Source organism: Centropristis striata, chromosome 19, assembly GCF_030273125.1.
Source record: "Centropristis striata isolate RG_2023a ecotype Rhode Island chromosome 19, C.striata_1.0, whole genome shotgun sequence".
In the NCBI taxonomy this organism is placed as follows: Eukaryota; Metazoa; Chordata; class Actinopteri; order Perciformes; family Serranidae; genus Centropristis; species Centropristis striata.
Window position 1 is genome coordinate 34,132,885 of NC_081535.1, and position 21,505 is coordinate 34,154,389.

The 21,505-nt window shown below is 35.2% G+C and overlaps 1 protein-coding gene across 1 annotated transcript in view; it reads left to right on the forward strand.

Annotated features, from left to right (window-relative positions):
• The window catches only part of LOC131992505 (synaptic vesicle glycoprotein 2C-like), a 69,726-nt gene extending 56,590 nt beyond the window's left edge, over positions 1–13,136 (forward strand). The window contains exons 8-13 of the mRNA XM_059358109.1: positions 106–194; positions 1,014–1,178; positions 4,009–4,142; positions 8,048–8,251; positions 8,863–9,022; positions 11,850–13,136. Coding sequence (XP_059214092.1) covers positions 106–194; positions 1,014–1,178; positions 4,009–4,142; positions 8,048–8,251; positions 8,863–9,022; positions 11,850–12,033 — 936 coding nt within the window. The 3' untranslated portion in view covers positions 12,034–13,136. The remainder of the gene's footprint in view (positions 1–105; positions 195–1,013; positions 1,179–4,008; positions 4,143–8,047; positions 8,252–8,862; positions 9,023–11,849) is intronic.
• Positions 13,137–21,505: the final 8,369 nt, after the last annotated feature.

Genomic DNA, 21,505 nt, shown 5'->3' on the forward strand with positions numbered 1-21,505 from the left:
TGAAATACAGATCATTTTTGACCCATGTTGTACATTAGAAGGTGTTGTTGTGCATCAAAGGGTTAAAATACAAATGAAGTACAAATATTCTCCCTTTTCTAACAGATCTGGTTGACTTTCATGAGGTGCTTCGACTACCCGGTGAAGGACAACACTCTGAAGCTGGCTGTGGTCTGGTTCACGCTGTCTTTTGGGTAAGAGATTTCCTTTTCTACAGCTTCCTGTGTCCTGAGTGTGAGATGATGATATTTAGCTGAGTCACCACTACTTTACAGCTAAATCAGACTTCAGTGAGGTAGTTATCTCAGGCAGATGCTCTCTCACTTACACACTCCTGATGAACGCTGACAGGTCAGATTGGAAAGAGAGAAGCTGTTTGTGTCATTTGACTTTTTATTTTATTTTCTCTCCGGCTGCTGGAATGAACTCCAGTATGCACATGTCAGAAAGTTCCACATATAATGAAACAGAGACTAAAGTAGGCTGTGTTTTACAACAAGAAGAATCATTTATCCTAAAAAAAATAATATATATATATATATATATATATATATATATATATATATATATATATATATATATATATATATGCACTTTATGGAGCTTTTTAACAAACCGTATTTATGTTCACTTAAGTAAATCTTTCAATAAAAGTACTTGTGACATGTCATATTTGGCTTTGACTGAACATTTGCTCTCACTTTGCGATAAAAATATCAGGATATATATCGTATATCGATATTCAGCCCTAATATATATATATATATATATATATATTTAATTGATATATATATATAATTGATTTTGTCTGTGAACAGTTTGTTTTCTGGAATTTTTTAACTGATAAATTTGAGATAAATTTACTAAAAACATGTACAGGTGATAATCGGTGTGTGATCATCTTGCAGGAACTTTTTTCTTATTTTGTTCTTGTGCAAAATGTAATGTGCTGTAATGTGTGCTGTGTGTGTGTTTGTGTGTGTGTGTGTGTGTGTGTGTGTGTGTGTGTGCAGCTACTATGGGCTCTCTGTTTGGTTCCCGGACGTCATCAAACACCTCCAGGCCGACGAGTACGCCTCCAGAGTGAAGATCCACAACAACGAACGCATCGAGGACTTCACCTTCAACTTCACTCTGGAGAACCAGATCCACAGGAACGGACTCTTCCTCAACGACAGGTTATAACATCTGACTCCTGTTTGATTTCAACATGTCTATGGCGTTATATTTGAGTCAAAAGTCGCGCGAGCGATAACACATCTGCACGCGCATTATTTCGTGTCACGCGCGCAGATTTCAACTGCGCACTTTTTGGATCTTCGCGCACATATTCAGCAACCGCGTGAAGCAGATTCTCCCCGTGCTCGCTCGCGGTGGAGCTCTGCTCGCGTGGAGCGAGGACTTTTGACGCATTGGGGGCGGGGCCAAGGCTGACCCCGGGCCTCTTATGATTGGTCATTTTCCAGCCCTCCACGTGGCCTTTTCAGTTTACTGCTGACAGCTGGTAGCGGCGGCATCATCCAAACAACAACAACGGTTGTTTCATGACGTTCACGACCACAACTCTACGCTTCATCACTGGTAATAAAAAGGTAAAAAAATGCTGTTTCTTGTTTCTAAATGATCATACAGTATCTCCGCAGTCCGTCAACACACACCGGATCCGTCTGTGTCCCGAGGACGCACGAGATCTCGCGAATTCACGCGTAATGAAGTGATATAACCGGAAGAGAATCAACATCTCCTCGTCCCCGCCCATCATGACGTCTTCAAGTTGTGAAATACGTTAACCTGAGGTACTTTATTTTGAAAATGTTTTATTTTGTGTCTGTGCACGACTTCCTGTCCCGAACGATCTGCTCTGTGCTGAATTTATCACGTGGAGGGCTGGAAAATGACCAATCATAAGAGGCCCGGGGTCATTGGGCCCGCCCCCAATGCGTCAAAAGGCGCGAGCAGAGCTCCACCGCGAGCGAGCACGGGGGAGAATCTGCTTCACTTGGTTGCTGAATATGTGCGTGAAGATCAAAAAACTGCGCGCGCAGATTTCAACTGCGCGTGACACGAAATAAATGCGCGTGCAGATGTGTTATCGCTTGCGCGACTTTTGACTCAAATATGACGCCATACATGTCCCCGTGCCCCCTGAGAGGGATTCTGGATGAAGAAATGATCCAGACCAGTATCAGTGATCCAGTGAGCCTCCCTCTGCTCCGTGCTGTGGTTAAACCTGCTGGTCCCGTGTTGGGATAGCAGAACTATCCGTCATTCCCACAAACAGCACCCAGCGCCGCAGCTAATATTAATCCTGCATCCGTTATCTCCCACACCAGCAGGAAATTAAAAGCCTTATCTCCTCCTCTCTCCTCCTCTCTCCTCCTGGCTGAGACTCTCACCTGCACAAAGGCCGGAGAGAGGAGACGTTTCTGTTTTTGTTCTCCTTGCTGGAGACTTTTTGTTTATTAAGCGATTAAATCAAAAGCAGCAGCAGCAGCAGGATACTGAGTCCAGCAGCAGCATGCAGCAGATCATATAGATCAATTACAGCTCATATTACTGTCGACAGGCCTGGAATACTCTTTTAAAAGTAAATGCCCTGAATTTAAAGTTATACTGATGTACTTTAAGTATAAAAAAGTACTTATTGACCATACTAATGCAATAATCTCATGTTACCTTTATTTTATTTTACTTTATTTCACTTAATTTAATTTGATTTATTTCCATTAACACAGTTTATTATTTAATTACTTATTGTTTGTTTGTGTTATTTTGGTTTAACTATGTCATTTATACATATTTGACTTGATGTATATGCTTTAATGCTGTATTAAGCAGATCACAAATGAAAAACAGCAGACTAAATGTAAATTTGTATATATATATGTTTGTATATGCTGCAAAAATTGAAATAAAATTTAAGTTTAAAAAAAAAAAAGTACTTATTATGCAGAATAAACCCTTTCAGGTTGTTAAATTAGGTCTAAATTATATACAATTAAAAATATATATATATTTTGGACTGGTTGGAAAAAAATTTGTATCATTATTCTCATTTTATTGAAAAAAATAAAAAGCCGAATACTTTTGAAGGTTGAGTTCCTTTGAGGATATTGTAGGCACTATTTTATTTATTTATTTATTTAAAAAAAAAAAAACATAAACAACGTCTTACTATATCCATGTACAAACATACACAAATAAAATAGAATAAAATAAAACAAAGTAAAAAAAAAAAAAGAAAAAAAAGATGTAAATACATTCAAATTAGATAAAACATATATATATATATATATAAATTTAAAAATAATTAAAATAAAATAAGATTGAATTATATTAAAATTAAATAAATATAAATAACAAATTAAAAAAAATAATTAAAATAAAATAAGATGGCATTACATTAAAATTAAATAAATATAGATTATGTTTTTTTTTAAAATAAGATGGTGATACATTCAAATTGAATACATATACATTTAAATAAAAAGATAACATAGATTTAGAAAATAATCATGAAGCGAGTTGTGCAAGGCTTTTATTCTGTTACTAGAGGAGCAATCATCTCCAAATGTACTCTACTTTCCAAGTCTTTATACTTTTATTTTTTAACAGATCCTGTTTTTTCCCTTGATAGATTAGGTGTTTGTTTTTGTTTTTTTATTCCTTTTTTGTTTTACACATCTTTTTTTAGATTTTCAGGAAAATGAGGAACACATTACTATATGCATGTCAAAAAATACATGAAACAAATGTCTGATAATTATTAAATAATCTGTTCTGCCAAGGTTTTAAGAAGGAGGAAGAATGTATGAATAAATAAATAATAGGATGGGATTGGTCATTTATTCCGCTGCATAGATTTGGATCCTTTTTGTTTTAAACTCTCCATTTAACTTTAAATAATAGAGGAAATCATTTCTGGTGAGACATATGTTTTTAATCCCTGTTAATCCTTAATCTTTTGACCTTTTATGTATAATAATGCATATTAATCTCTCCTCTCAGGTTCATCGGTATGAAGTTCAAAGCCGTCACGTTCATCGACTCGTCGTTCCTCAACTGCTTCTTTGAAGACGTCTCCTCCGTCGGATCCTTCTTTAAAAACTGCACCTTTGTGGATTCTTTCTTCTACAACACGGGTCAGTCTGCACCTGAACAACTCTATATATATATATATGTGTATATATATATATACACACTCTATACTGAGCTCTTTCCTTCCTCCACACACAGAAAATCCTATTTTACTGTAGGTTACTAACACATCAGTCTCACTCAGTCTCTCTGTGTCTCTCTGACGGTTCATTCTGGGTCTAACGTCCGAGCTTCTGGGGAAGAAAGAACGTGTTTGAGTGTTTATGGTTTTGCTTTATGCCATAAATTACTGCTTAACCTCGGCGGCCCGCCACAGATTACCTTTCTGAACTCAGGCGACTGAAGCTAACAGAGAAACTGAGCTGGTTTCTGCTGCAGAACGCTAGAAAAGGCTGTTTATAATCACACAAACACTCTGGATGGATGCTTCTTGTTCTGCCTGATGTTCAAACAGTGAGCAGCTGAATTTTAGCTTCCAAATGTGAAGCTTTTGTTGCAATTTTTTTTAATATTCCAAATATAGTACTGGGTTATTCATTTTAAATTATTTTTCTTACATAGCATACCAAAAAAAAACAACATACATGGCATAGACATACAAAACAACAACCACATTCACTTTGCATCATTGTCAAATAAAATACATATAAAAAATAAAAATTAAAATAAAAATAAAAATAAAATAGAAAAATAGAAAGATATAATAATAATAATAATAATGATAATAATAATAATGATAATAATAATAATAATAATAATAATAATAATAATGATAATGATAATGATAATAATAGTAATAATAATAATAATAATAACAATGATAATAATGATAATGATAATAATAGTAATAATAATGATAATGATAATAATAATAATAATAATAATAATGATAATAATAGTAATAATAATAATAATAATGATAATAATGATAATAATAATAATAATAATAATAATAATAATAATAATGATAATAATAATAATAATAATAATAATGATAATGATAATAATAGTAATAATAATAATAATAATGATAATAATGATAATAATAATAATGATAATAATAATAATGATAATAATAATAATAATAATAATGATAATGATAATAATAGTAATAATAATAATAATAATAATAATAATGATAATAATAATAATAATGATAATGATAATGATAATAATAGTAATAATAATAATAATAATAATAATAATAATAATAATAATAATGATAATAATAATAATAATAATGATAATAATTATAATAATGATAATGATAATGATAATATGAATAATAAATATAATAATAATAATAATAATAATAACTCCTGGATTGATGCTTGTTATTGTGCCTGATGTTTGAGAAAATTCAAACAGCAGCAGCTGAATTTTATCAGCTTTTCTTTTCCCACTTCAGCGCAGCATGTTGTGTTTAAATGCAGACATGAGCACCTTTACTGAACCCAGGCGATGTTATAAAAGTGCAATCCAATCATAAAACCAGCAGCAGGAGGAAGAGGAGAGGAAGAGGAGAGGAAGAGGAGAGGCAGAGGCTGAATCAGACCTTGTGGGAGCTCCAGGTGGAAAACATTTCCCTCCAGCTCTGAGAGGAAAAAGAGCTGAACATAGAAACAGTGAGGGCACATCAGGCTGCTGCTGATGCCTTCTGGGAAATGAAGTCTCTTTGCCCCCAGCAATGTGTCTCCAGAGAGGAGGAGGAGGAGGAGGAGGAGGAAGGGAAGGAGGAGAGACAGAATGAGGGAGGCCAATGTTTCCTCCTGGCTGCAGTTTATTAATAAACCTTTTCTATTTAAAGAGACTCACAGACGTTCAACTGCACAGAATACTTAATATATAGTGTCTGCATCCTCTGCATACAGATGAGAAAGGTTATTTTTATGATTCATATTGGCTAGACGTCTAACATGAATAATATAAACACCACCTTCTCACTCAAAACATTATCAAAAACATATAAAATCTACATTATCTACACATATAAAAAGGCTTTATCAAGAAATCTAAAAAGATTTAGTGGAGCATGCAGAGAATAAGATCCAATTTCCTCTTATTGTTTTTATTTATTTCTATTCTGACCTAAAAGATGAGGTTATTATCTTTACTGTAATATGTGAAATATGAGCGAGCTGACTGTTGTTGTTGTGTTTTCCTTTGTAGTTGTTGTTGTTTGTTCTGTTTGTGTGAAATTCAACTTGACAAGTTTCATGGTGACTCTTTGAAGACTGTTTTCTCCATTTTTATTCCTTTTCACCAAACACCAAACACAAACCATATGCTAAATGTTTTTATCTTATATATATATTGTAACATTTATTACAATATTTGGTAACGCTTTATATTAAGGTCCTTGTAATAACCATTAATTAACAAGTAATAAGGCCCTTGTAAGTCCTTACAAGATGCTTATTAACATTATTGTGTGTTTATAAGCTTATATAAGTGTTAATAATGGCATTACAAACACCCATGACCCACCCATTATGTCTTTGCCATGCCTTTATTAATCTTATTTTGTTTGCTTATTGATATTAAAATATACTTTATTGCTCATCTATTATAAGTTAACTATAAGTTAACTATGCTTTTTGCAACTACCGGATCTAAAGCGAGAACAATGCCTTATTACTTGTTAATTAATGGTTATTAAGGACCTTATTATAAAGCGGTACCAAACATTTTATACCTGTATTTTCAGATATACAGAGTGATATAAAGATATATCCAAAGATCCCTCTGTAAAAACCTTTTACTCTAATATTTCAACAAAACGATAATAAGATTTCTGTTCTGGAAATGAACATTTTATTGAATGTAAGTGATCAGCTAGGGCAGCTATTCTCAACCTTGGGGTCGGGACCCCAATTGGGGTCGCGAGATGATTTCTGGGGGTCGCCAAATCATTTTGGAAGTCAGCTCTGTCTCCACTGTGTTAGAGTGTTCAAGTGTTAATGTGTTTTAGACTTTTTGGTCATTTAATGTCTTTTTTTGGTCATTTTGTGTCCTTTTTTTGGTCATTTTGTGTCTTTTTTTGGTCATTTTGAGTCTTTTTTGGTCATTTTGTGTCTTTTTGGGGTAATTTTGAGTCTTTTTTTGGGTCATTTTGGGTCTTTTTTGGTCAATTTGGGTCTTTCTTTTGGTCATTTTGTGTCATTTTTTGTCATTTTGGGTCTTTTTTGGGTCATTTCGTGTCTTTTGGGTCATTTTGTATTTGTTTTTTTAGTCATTTTGTGTCATTTTGTGTCATTTTGTGTCATTTCGTGTCTTTTTTTGCCATTTTTTGTCTTTTTGGGTCATTTTGTGTCTTTTTTTGATTATTTTGTAGTCAAGTTTTGTCTTTTTTGGTCATTTTTTCCCTTTTCTTGGTCATTTTGTGTATTTTTGTGGTCATTTTGTGGTCAATTTGTGTCTTTTTTGGTCATTTTTCCCCTTTTCTTGGTCATTATTTGTCCTTTTTTGTTTAATTTTATGTAATTTTTTTGATAATTTTGTGTCTTTTTAAAAAAAATCATTTTGTGTCATTTTTTATGGTCAATTTGATTCTTTTTTGGGTAATTTTGTGTCTTTTCTGACAAATCCCAAAGTATCAAGTTATTACTTTCCAAGGAGTCTCTGGCTTGAAGCTGACTGTTACACACTCAGGAGGTCAGAATGGACCTTTAGACTGATAGCAAAGGACTTAGATTAAAAGTTACAATATAATATAAAATCTATATATATAAATGACAGTCAGAGAGATGTTTTAGTTGTAGTCTGCTTCATTATTTGTACAAAGTTCGTCGTATCAACTGAGTTTGTCTGATCTGAACTGTGAGATTGTGTTCAGTGAGCGGGGGTCACAGACAACATGCAGGTTAGATTGGGGGTCACGACTCAAAAAGGTTGAGAACTACTGCTCTAGGGGAGTCTGATGATGAATCTGATCTCCTGTCCATCACAGACATCGACGACCTGAAGCTGACCTCCTCCAGAGTGATCAACAGCTCGTTCCACCACAACAAGACGGGCTGCCAGATGACGTTTGACGACGACTACAGCGCCTACTGGGTCTACTTCGTCAACTTCCTGGGGACGCTGGCCGTGCTGCCCGGGAACATCGTCTCCGCCCTCCTCATGGACAAGATCGGACGCCTCAGCATGCTAGGTGTGACATCACCACTCTATATATGAATATGAATCTATCTGCTGCTGCACTGCAAAAAAACAAAAGTTGGGTGAACTCAAAATTTCAAGGCAACAAACTTCAATACATTTTTAAGTTAGACAATTAAACTAAATATTTTAAGTTTTGTTTTTGAGTTTGCTCAACTCTGAATTTCTCAGCTAATGTTGCGACCACAATTTTGAGTTAGCATTGATACGCTAATGGCTACTCTTGTAGCTGTAACAAGCAGCGCCGCTAGCATCAGTTAGCCGCTAGCATCAGTTAGCCGCTAGCTTTCGCTAATGAATTTCACCGATTTCCTGCATTTCCCAACAAAGAAATAAGAGTTATCAGAACTATTGTCCCTTGTTGTGAACCCCAACTTAAAGATATAAGTAACAACAACTCACCAACTTGTTTTTGAGCAGACAACTGGCTTCCTTTGTTGTGCTAACTTACATTATTGCCCTAAATGTCAATCATTTATATTTCCAAGTTTTACCAACTTAAATCACTGTTTTAGGCCAAAAAATACAAGTTGGCTTTTTTGCAGTGTGTGGCTGCTGTTTGTCTGTTGGAGGTGTTTGAGCTGTGTGCTGCTGCTCCTGCAGGAGGCTCCATGGTGCTGTCAGGCATCAGCTGCTTCTTCCTCTGGTTCGGCACCAGCGAGTCCATGATGATCTTCATGCTGTGTCTCTACAACGGCCTCAGCATCTCCGCCTGGAACTCTCTGGACGTGGTCACCACCGAGCTCTACCCCACAGACCGCAGGTTAGGCTTCTAAACACTTCTGTTTCATTTCATTTCAGCATCCTAAAGTAATATGCATCCTTATTACAGACTGTTGTTACCTGTTTACAATGTCGGATCTCTAATAAATCTCCAGTCATTGCTAAAAGATATAAGGTATAAGCCTGGAAAACATCCAGTCTGGCTCGTTACAAAGCTAAAGAAGCTAAAGAAGCTAAATAAACTGGGATTAAACACCTCACTGTAAAACTGTAATTTCTACAAACATTTTTACAGTGTACACTGTAAAAATGTTTGTAGAAATAACAGTAAAACACTGTCAAATACATCAGAAATGGGATGTAAAATGAAAAATTGTATATCACCGTATTAGACACTTTTATTTACTATTAATCAAAGAATAGCACCAAACTTTTTCCTTTTTTCTGTCATAAACTGGAAGAAACACCGTTTTGCTGTTAAAATATAATATTTTCATGTAAAGTTAATAGAGAAATACCATGATGTGTTTATGAATGACACAATTGCCATAAAAATAGCAGGAATATTCAGTCTAGATTACAGTTTTTGCTGATATTTACATTTAAATTTACAGCAGAAAACCATTCACTTTATTTATTATGGTGAAGTTCTGGCAACCGGAGCTGCCAGTATTTTACCGTAAATTAAACAGATTATTTTTTACAGTGTAGGCCATGACGAATTAGAAGAAAATGTAATTCCATGTGCAATTGACTTTTATGTCCTTAAATGTCTCCCCTCCTCTGTGTTCTCCACGGCTTCTAAACACTTGTGTCATTTCATTTCAGCATCCTAAAGTCTCTGGTATTTTTGGGTGAGATCTCCAGTAATACGCATCTTACAGCATCCTGGTGTTAACATCCTTTAGACAGGATAGAGCACCTCCTAGTGTATATTAAGGTGAATGAACCACTCCTTGCAGCGCTTCCTGTTTATTGTTTCTGGAGAAGGAATTCCTCAGTATTTAAGGTGAATCCTGGAATTCCTGCATGAGGTGAAACAGTCTCTGGCTCGTCTTTCTGACTAAAGAAGCTCCACCAACAACCCACTGATATTAAAACAGGAGGAATTCCACTCTCACCACCTGGAGTCTTACAGTGAGGTGCAAGGTTATAATAGTTTTGGATTTTTCATTAGTTTTAGTTTTAATTTAGTTGTCAATATTTTTTTCAAATTCAGTTAGTTTTAATTAGTTTTTAGAGTGAGTTTGCTAGTTTTGATTAGTTTTATTTTTTGGAAAATGCTTAGTTTTAGTTTAGTTTTTATTAGTTTTAGTGTTAGTTGTAGTTGTTTTGTAATGGGGTATTTGTTGGGTCCAGATTCAATAAGGTCACAATAAATGTTTCCTTTGTTTCCTTTGTCTGATCCATCTCAGCCCCAATAAGTTTATTAAGTCATAAAACCAGATAGATGAAATAGATTTCATATCAACCAAAAAGGTTTACGGATGAAAAAAGTTGTCAAAGACGAAAACTAAGGACATTTTCACTATAATTTTAGTTAGTTTTAGTTAGTTTTGTAACCACACAATACAGTTTCAGTTAGTTATCGTTTTTTTTTTTTAAAACTCCCGTTTTTATTTTTATTTCAGTTAACGAAAATGTTTTTTCAATTCTAGTTTTCGTTATTTCGTTAGTTTTCGTTAACTATAATAACCCTGGTGAGGTGTTTAATCCCAGTTTCTTTAGCTTCTTTAGCTTCTTTAGCTTCTTTAGCTTTGTAACGAGCCAGACTGGATGTTTTCCAGGCTTATACCTTATATCTTTTAGCAATGACTGGAGATTTATTAGAGATCCGACATTGCAAACAGGTGACAACAGTCTGTAATAAGGATGCGTATTACTGGAGAGTCAATAGTAGTAGATAGTCATGGCAAATCTCCATTAACTTTACATGTAAATGTTATATTTTTACAGCAAAACTGTGCGTTTCCTACAGTTCATGACAGTAAAAGTAAAAATTGTGCTATTCCTTGATTTATGGTAATTAAAAGTGCCTACTACGGTGATACACAATTTTTAATATTACGCCCCATTCCTGATGCAATTTGACAGTGTTTTACTGTAATTTCTACAAACATTTTTTACAGTGTAGGCCATGACAAATTGGAAGAAAATGTAATTCCATGTGCAATTGATTTTTTTTTTTTTTCATATATATCTTTATTGGGTTGTCAGGACATAATACATATTCAATCAGAAAAGGTACAATTCACCCATTTTTCCCCCTTTTAGAACAACCCCCCGCCCCCCGAACCAGAGAGTCACATTCACATAAAATAAGCAAAAAACAATAAATAGTAATGATAATGGGAAAATACAACTCTCTCCCCCTCAAAGAAAAACAGGAGGGGTGAACAGTAGCCAAATAAACAATAATAAAAAACGAAAAATAAAAATATACATATACATATATACATACATACACATAACACCAAACAAATAATAATAATACTAAATAAATAAATAAAATAAAAAGGGACATTTAGAGGAGATATACAGAATGCTTGGAAAAAACAAACAAAAAATAGCTATAACAATTTGTATATGTTGTGTCTAGAGTTTGACCACCAAATCAGTATACTAAAAACAATTACTGGCCATTTAAAAGTTATATCAATTTATCTTAATTAGAACCATCTATGTTAATCATCTAACAATGAAATAGACTCAATTAGGGAAAGAATGGGATTCCAAGTTTTATAAAAGTTGTCGGAGCACCTCCTAATACTGTACTTGATTTTTTCTAAGTGTAGAAATGATGCAATTGACTTTTATGTCCTTAAACGTCTCCCCTCCTCTGTGTTCTCCTCCCGTGGTGCGTTCAGGGGCACAGGCTTTGGCTTCTGTAACGCCATGTGTAAGCTGGCAGCCGTGCTGGGAAACCTCATCTTCGGCTCGCTGGTCGGCATCACCAAGGCCATCCCCATCCTGATGGCGTCCTCGGTGCTGGTTGGCGGCGGGCTGGTGGGGCTCCGGCTGCCAGACACGCGAGCCAACGTCCTCATGTAACCGTGGAGACGGACGGTGGCGGTTCACCAGGTGTTTACTCTCAACTACTCACTCATGGACGGGTTTATTTCAATGTCACTGCACAGCTGCCATTCTTCTCTTGTTTATTATTTGATGAATAATGTTGATTATGTTCACAAACAAGTACAGGACACACGAGTAAATACCTGGTGAATTAACAACATGGTCTCACAGGAATCTGTGAAATAGCCACGGATTCGCTTAACTCAAAATCCGTGGAATAGCCACGGAATCACTCAAATTTCCGTGAAACTGACACGGATTTGGCTACAATGCAAGTTAATGCCAGTCATATCCCGTGGCTATTCCAACATACAAAGTGATTATGTACATTCACTGAGTGAATATTTAGAAAATAAAACATATATTTCTCGCTAGAAATGTGATCAAAATCCATTTTTATGCAGAATCTAAGTCAAAATATTGATTTTTTTTTCACTAAAAATGAGAGAACTGTCCTCCATGTTTTTTGTTCTGACCGCCGGGACCTTGAAAGTCACGTGACTTGGAACAAACCAATAGGAACAAATATTAACTTGCATTGTAGCCAAATCCGTGTCAGTTTCACGGAAATTTGAGTGATTCCGTGGCTATTCCACGGATTTTGAGTTAAGCGAATCCGTGGCTATTTCACGGATTCCTGTGAGACCAGGTTCTGAATTAAACATGATAATGAAATGCAGTTTTACGTCACAATGAGCTGTGGATATGTAGAGTTATAAGACGTCGATAGAAATGTTAGAAATGTGCAAAGTGCATTCCTGCAGGAACTCAGAAACAAAGATAAATAAATAAAACTCTGTATATCTGCAGCTCTCTAACTGTTTCACACATGCAGCTCACACATGCATGTGTCAAAGCTGCAAAAGGCTCGAACGTCTGACAAACTTCACCTTCCTCATCCTCTTCAGTCACATTAAAGATAAAAACTGACATTTTTTGGAAACACTAGCAGCTGTTTAGTAGAGCTTAACGTCTGGAAGCATTTTGGTGGAACAACTAAACTGTTTCTGGCCAAAGATACATCTACAAAACCTGGAGCCACTCAGATTGTTTTATTTATTACAAATATATTACTTACGGAAGCGCATTGCATTCACTGGATAAAAAAAAAATAGACACCTTATCTCATAATTACGAGATCTTTTCTCGTAATTATGAGAAAAGATCTCGTAATTATGAGATCAGGATCTCGTAATTATGAGAAAAGGTGTTTATTTTCTCTTTTTATCCAGTGAATGCAATGCGCTTCCGTAATTACTGGATTATATATTTTTTAAAATCATTTATAGAAGCAGCAGTTTACTGTTGTCAAGGTAAAGATATTTGTTGTTTTTATGACATTTTTTCTTTTATTATTTTTCTTACATAGCATCCCAAAAAAAGTAAGTAAAGAAAATGACATACATGACATCAACACCCACATTCACTTTGCATCATTATCAAATAAAGTATATTAAAAAAACAAATAAAATAGTAATAATAATAATATTAATAATATTATTAATGATGATGATAATAATAATAATAATAATAATAATAATAAAATAAAAATGAGAATAAAACAACTCAAAATCAACAACAAAATAAAATGAAATAAAATAAAATAAATGTGGATACACAAACACAAAAATGTGCAGCAGGCTAGTTTTCCCCTCCGCTTCCAGTCTTTATGCTAAGCTAAGCTAACTGGCTACAAGCAGCAGCATCATTACAGTGATTTTATATCAGGCTTCGATCAAACAAAGAGCATTTTAGCAGACTTTTTGTGATTTTCAGTTTGTGATTTTTTTTTATTTGCATTTTTCCCCTTTCCTTTTACTTTATTTATTATTCAGTCGCGTGAACATTGGACAAAAAACCCCTACAAAGTGGCATTAATAGTAAAAATGGGAATAAATCAAATCAAATCAAATCAAATTTAAAAAAAATTAAATAAAAGGGAAATTAATATAAAGATAAAATACATACATGCACATAAAAAAGAAGAAAGCAAGCAAACTTTGTATATTTAAAAGAAAAACCTTAAAAATACTATAATAGATAATAAATATATATATAAATACATGTGCAGGTGAGGTAGAAACCCACTCCTCTTATAAACCTGTTGTTTGTTAGTATGTTGGATGAAGTTTTACTGACATTATTAAATAAACAAACCTGCAGGAAACACAGTGATCCTGCTCATCTCCACATTTAAATCCACACAAACTCACATTTTGCAGCTGTCTGATCGAGGTCTGACTCTAAAACACTCAGCAACAAAATGTCAAACTATCCGTTAAAGCAGCTGTTCTCAACCTTGGGGTCGGGACCCCAATTGGGGTCGCGAGATGATTTCTGGGGGTCGCCAAATCAGTTTGGAAGTCAGCTCTGTCTCCACTGTGTTAAAGTGTTCATGTTTTCGTCTTTTTGGTCACTTAGTGTCATTTTTTGGTCATTTTGTGCTCCTTTTAGTCATTTTATGTCTTGTTTTTGTCATTTTTTTGCTCAATTTGTGTCTTTTTTGGTCATTTTGTTTCCTTTTTGGTCATTTTGTGTCTTTTTTTTTGGTCAATTTGTGTCTTTTTTTGGTCATTTTGTGTCTTTTTTGGTCATTTTGTGTCTTTTTTTGGTCAATTTGTGTCTTTTTTTGGTCATTTTGTGTCTTTTTTGGTCATTTTGTATCTTCTTTGGGTCATTTTGTTTCTTTTTTGGGTGATCTGAACTGTGCGTGTGAGATTGTGTTCAGTGAGTGGGGGTCGCGGACAACATGCATGTTAAATTGGGGGTCACGACTCAAAAAGGTTGAGAAGTACTGCGTTAAAGTATGAATCACTTTGTTACAGCTGCTTGTTTATATGTATATATTTAATCATTTATGTTATTTATTGCTTTACAAGTGTGCTTCTCTGTTTGAAGGCCAGAAATGGAAGGTGCTCTTGAAGACGTTCAAGCCTTTTGTTGCACTTTGCAAGAATGACAAGGCCATAATGAAAAAAAAAAGTATATATCAGTAACGATATAGTAGTTTAGTCAAAACCGGCAACTTCAGCAGCTACATTTCTAAAGTGAAAAGAAGTTTACATTTTCTGCTTTTTACAGTAAGAGACTTTTGAGATTGGAACCCTTTTGTCTGAATGCTCTCTCTCTCTCTCTCTCTCTCTCTCTCTCTCTCTCTCTCTCTCTCTCTCTCTCTCTCTCCCTCTCTCTCGTCCGTGTCGTGTTCGTCTCGTGGCGCCGAGCTCCTCGCCAAGGGCTTCGCTTATGGCGTCATATTTGAGTCAAAAGTCTCGCGAGAGAAAACACATCTGCACGCGCATTATTTCATGTCACGCGCGCACTTTTTTGATCTTCGCGCACATATTCAGCAGGACTTTTGACGCATTGGGGGCGGGGCCAAGGCTGACCCCGAGCCTCTTATGATTGGTCATTTTCCAGCCCTCCACGTGGCCTTTTCAGTTTACTGCTGACAGCTGGTAGCGGCGGCATCATCTAAACCAGCTATTCTCAACCTTGGGGTCGGGACCCCAACTGGGGTCGCGAGATGATTTCTGGGGGTCGCCAAATCATTTTGGAAGTCAGCTCTGTCTCCACTGTGTTTAAAGTGTTCATGTGTTAATGTGTTTTAGTCTTTTTGGTCATTTAATGTCTTTTTTTTTGGTCATTTTGTGTCTTTTTTTTATTTTTTTATCATTTTGTGGTCAATTGCTGTCTTTTTTAGTCATTTTGTGTCTTTTTTTGATCATTTTGTGGTCACTGTGTGTCTTTTTTGGTCATTTTCTGTCTTTTTTAGTCATTTTTGGTCTTTTTGGTAATTTTGTTTCTTTTTTGGGTCATTTTGTGTCTTTTTTTGGTCATTTAGTGTCTTTTCTGGTCATTTTGTGTCTTTTTTGGTCATTTTGTGGTCAATTTGTGTCTTTTTTAGTCATTTTGTGTCTTTTTTTGATCATTTTGTGGTCACTGTGTGTCTTTTTTGGTCATTTTGTTTCCTTTTTTTAGTCATTTTCTGTCTTTTTTTAGTCATTTTTGGTCTTCTTGGTCATTTTGTTTCTTTTTTGGGTCATTTTGTGTCTTTTTTTGGTCATTTTGTGTCTTTCCTGGTCATTTGGTGTCTTTTTTGGTCATTTTGTGGTCAATTTGTGCCTTTTTTTGATCATTTTGTTTCCTTTTTTTGGTCATTTTGTTTCTTTTTCGGGTGATCTGAACTGTGCATGTGAGATTGTGTTCAGTGAGCGGGGGTCGCGGACAACATGGATGTTAAATTGGGGGTCGCGACTCAAAAAGTTTGAGAACTACTGCTCTAAACAACAACAACGGTTGTTTCATGACGTTCACGACCACAACTCTATGCTTAATCACTGGTAATAAAAAGATTAAAAAAAAATGCTGTTTCTTGTTTCTAAATGATCATACAGTGTCTCCGAAGATCAGACACGAAATAATGCGCGTGCAGATGTGTTGTCTCTCGCGCGACTTTTGACTCAAATGTGACGCCATACTCGCTCTCCATCGCAGTCCGATCTGTCAAGAAGAATTTTTGCTAATCTGCTCTTTTTTGTTGTTGTTGTTGTTGTCTCGTCCTCCCGCTTTGTTTATCTCGCTGCTGCTGCTCCTCGAAAACTCAAAGGCCTTTCTCAAATGTCGTGCCTCTCTCTCCATCACGCCTGTCTCTCCTTCCAAACCTTCGCTGGAAGCTTTGCTGCTCTCTCCTGCTTTATTTTGGTCCCTCATCTCTTGATACTGCAGTGTGTATGAGTGTGTGTGTGTGTATGAGTGTGTGTGTGTGTGTGTGTGTGTGTGTGTGTCCAGTGATGATCTCATATGTAGAAAGCCAAGTTTGTTGTTTTGTTTGTTTTCTGAACCAGGGAACTGGAGTTTTTGAGCAGAATTTGAACTACATAATAAAGTGAAATTAAAAGCCATGATTAAAGGAGCAGTTCATCCAAATTACAAAGAAACATTTTTACTTACCATGCAGACAAAAATCTGGAGGAATAAAACTAAAAGTACGAGGATGTTTTCCTGTGATTTGGGTGAACTGATCCTTTAAAACCTCTAATGAATGAAACTCTTGCTGCTACAATGTCAAAATATAAATTTGGTCATTTTAGTCTAGACAGATTTCAGAATAAAGGCCTCCTATAAGAAGTGAGGAGCATTTATGGGTACAAGTCAGGAACCTATCTCAAGGGTGCCGAGTCCCAAAAAAATGGTTCCCAAGTGAAATTTTGAGTTTTTGACCTTCTAATTTGCTCTGACTATAGATCCAGAAACTTAATTTCCTCATCTTTGATTTCCTTCTTACAAAAAAAACTAGGAAATGGTCCAATGACTGTGCAAGATGGGCAATTTGGTGGACATTTGATATACAAATTAGAAGGTCAAAAACTCAAAATTTCGCTTGGGAACCATTTTTTCACTTGTACCCATAAATTTACTTGTACCCATAAATGCTCCTCACTTTCACTTTTTGGACAATTCCGTCTAGACTATTTGTATAAATAGAAATCTGTAACATGTTCAAACATACAACAAAGTCAGATAACACTAAAGTACAGTACTGTTTCATTCAGTTATTCTGAATCATCTTTATGATGAGGATATTAGGTGCCAGTGTTGCCATATTTCTTACACTGGAAAGCAAATTTGTGCAGCATTTGACCTCCTACATGTAGCTATTTCCTCTTTGTTTTAGTTTTTTTGTTTTTTACTGAAATGCAACTCTTAGAATCTGGTTTCCTGACGCTTTATTTATCTCCACCCTTCTGCTGGTCCCTCCTCCACCTGTGCTGAAGAAGCTCTCAGACTGCTGCATGTTTGTTGTGTAGTCCTTCTGTTGTGTGTGTTGCTTTTCCCATCTTGGTGTCTCCACTGTTCCTCCGCCGAGGCGGGAAACAGTCATGTGATTCCCCGGGTCAAAGGTGAATGTATCATTCTCGTGCGTGGTCAGGTTCATAGTGGACAGGTGTTCACTTCTTGGGCATGCTCGTGGTGCAACATGTTATCCAGCAGCCGGTGGTCAAATCTGCATAAAAAGTCTTTGTGAAGTCTCTGAAATCTGTGAGTGTCAGATTTGAAAACCTGCTGCTGTCAAACAATATGTGGAGGTGTGTGTAAAAACTATTACCTGTCCTTGATATGATTTATTTTGATAAGAAAAGGATCAAGTGAATGCAGCGTGGAGGTGGACTCCTCTGGTGTCTCCATATTGAATAAAGACTTTCATTTGAACTGCTCGGCCTCTTTTTTATCACTGTTCAAATATGGCTGCACACATTTACACCAGCAGAGGGCGCCATTTAAACTAAATGAACCAAGACAGGCTCCAACATTTACACTTATTACTGTCAGGTTTTATGAGTTATTCAAAGATTGTTTGAGAACCAATTTCTTCCCCCAACAACTTACACAAACATACTCAAAATGTAACAATTGTGTACACTACTGGTCAAAAGTTTTAGAACACACCAACTTTTCCAGAATTTAATTGAAAATTATGCAGTTTAATGTCTCAGTGTACTCTGAAATTAATGCACATTGAAAAATTCTTTATTGAGCAAGATAGTGTTTTGAAAATAAAAAAAAGATTCAAAATCACATTTTATGTTGAACTAAAGGACTAAAAAAAGACACAAAATGACAAAAAAAAAGACACAAAATGACAAAAAAAGACACCAAAAGACACAAAATGACCAAAAAAAGACACAAAATGACTTACAAAGACATAAAAAGAATTCAAAAATGGACAAAATAGCCCAAGACTCCATAGAGTTAAGTTGTTAACCCATTTCTTGTTCCCTGAAAAAGGCCTACTTGTATAATTCTGAAATGTACATTATTTTCCAGTTTTGGTTAAGCTTACCTTTTTTTATTTACCTCTGGCAGTTCACCACTTACCTTTGGACCCTTTCAAGCTGTTCATTTGACTTGAACTGCTTGAATTTCAATAAAAAACTGGAAAAATTGGGGTGTTCTAAAACTTTTGACCGGTAGCGTACATCAGGCAGGGATATAAACCTGAGTATCAGCATTCCCACTGGACCATCTTCAGCACTGGAAAGATGAGATCGAAAATAATTTTAAGAGTTAAAAAAAAAAACCCAACCTTAATCTGGAGAGTTTGATTTAAAAATATCCCAAATGTTGTTTGAGGAATTTTCAGAGCTTTCAGGTAATTTTTTAAGTGTAAAACTGCTTAAAATGTACAAACTGACAAACTGTCTCATTCTCCTTTTCGTGTCTGAAGAGCTCGGCTGCTCAGCAGAAGTAAATCTGGATTTAATGTTCCTAAAACATGATAGTGACCTCCAGCTGCTGCTGACTGGTTCAGCTCTGACACATTTCAGCTGGAATGAGTCGCCTCATGTGAGCAAATTTCATGAAATGTTTTGGCTCTTTGTCACAAAAATGTGTCACTCTGTCCGCTTCAGACTGGTTTCCTCCTCTGAGACGTTCTGATGAGTTCAGGCTCTGATTTTTAAAACACACTGACTCATTGGACTCATTCAACACAGTAAGAGAACCATTTATAATAACACAACAACACAGGAGGGATTTGAACCAACAGCCTTCAGACTCTGGAGCTGTGGATGCCCTTAACCCTTTATCAGGCAAAGAACTATATTTGGTAGTTAGAGTCAGGTTATATTTCGAGAAAAAAGTTGCAAATTGACTAGATTAAAGTGGCAAATCTACAAGAAAAAAAGTTGCAGATTTAAGAGAGTTAAAGTGGCAAATCTGCGCGAAAAAAGTCGCAGATTTACAAGAAAAAAGTGGGAAAAAAGCAACTTTTTCCTCCCAGATTCACCACTTTAACCCTTAATAGGACACTCATTGAAATACTTGCAAATTCCAAATTTCAACCCTAGAGAATATTGGAGGATATTACATACTGCCAGAATGTGTAAGAAAAAAACATACGAAAATAATATTTTGACAAAAAAGTTTACGAGATTAAAGTGGCAAATCTACGAGAAAAAAATGTGCAGATTTATGAGATTTAAAGTGGTGAATCTGGGAGAAAAAAGTTCCTTTTTTCCCACTTTTTTCTTGTAAAGCTGCGACTTTTTTCGCACAGATTTGCCACTTTAAATCTCTTAAATCTGGAACTTTTTTTCTTGTAGATTTGCCACTTTAATCTAGTAAATTTGCAACTTTTTTCTCGTAATATTACCTGAAGTTACCAAATATAGTTCTTTGCCTGATAAAGGGTTAAAAAGGAGACTTCCAGTGGCGGTTCTAGACCAGTTTTACTGTGGGGGCCAGTGTTTAAACAGAGGGACACATTAAAAAATGGCAAATATTATATTTCAGCATTCAAAACCTTTATTTTAGCTTATTGAAAAACCTCATTTAAGTATATTTGGAAGACACAAATACATTGATTGAAACAATGAAACAGACTCACCAACAATAACAGTTATTTTTTGTACAACAATGACATTTATTAAGAAATATTTTTAATTATTTTGTAATAATTTTAAACATTGAAACTGACCCTGCAGGTGATACAGGAGCTGGTCAACTTGTAAAAAAAACCCAATTTAAAGAACTAGATTGTTATCAATAAAAAGGTGCAACCTGTTTTCCCCAAAAATTTGGTACGTCCAATTAAAAACTCTACAAAAATATACTTTATGTTAAAACTTATGAGTTTGATTAATGCTGTTCCATTAAAAAGTTCCCTTTTTCTTTGTTGTCGTTGGTGCCCCATTTCAAGCTTATAGTAAATCAAGTCATATAATTTATTATAATTAATAAATATTTCTGATAATTATTAATAATTCTGATAGCCATCTAACCACACTTTTGAACTGCGCGATCCACATAAGTGTTGCTCAGATTCATCCTGACATATTTGATATCCTTATGGGAGGGTTAGCATTTTTATTGTATTTTTTACATATTTGACGCCCCATGCAAGGTATCATTTATTTATTAAAGAGCATCCTAAACTGCCAGCAGTGTGCAGAAAACAAAGGATGAAATTTATGTCAGTAGTATAAAAAAACAGAGTTCTGCTGAAACTTCATTTCCACATGTATGGATATGATGTCCATGATGAGTTCATGTGACATTAATAACTTCCTTAAACACGGTTCTGACCCTGAATATTTTTAGATCTTAGCCACAGACTTTATATTTGGGTCCAGGTCACATTAGTCACGTATCATCATTTCAGGAAGCTCAGGGTTGTTTTTTTTCCACTTCCATATAAGTCGTGTGTGTGTGTGTGTGTGTGTGTGTGTGTGTGTGTGTGTGTGAGTGACATCATATCCTTCCACAGGAAATGGCACATCTTCTCAGTCGGGGAGAATAAAAGTTGATTCATGCATCTTCAGCCAAGTTAATTTATACAAAAGAACTAAACACACAACAAGTTTTAATCATAATATTTCTTAAAAGAAGACTTCAAGTCAAATATGCAAAATTACTTTTTAATATAAATAAAAAAAACTCTCCAAACTCT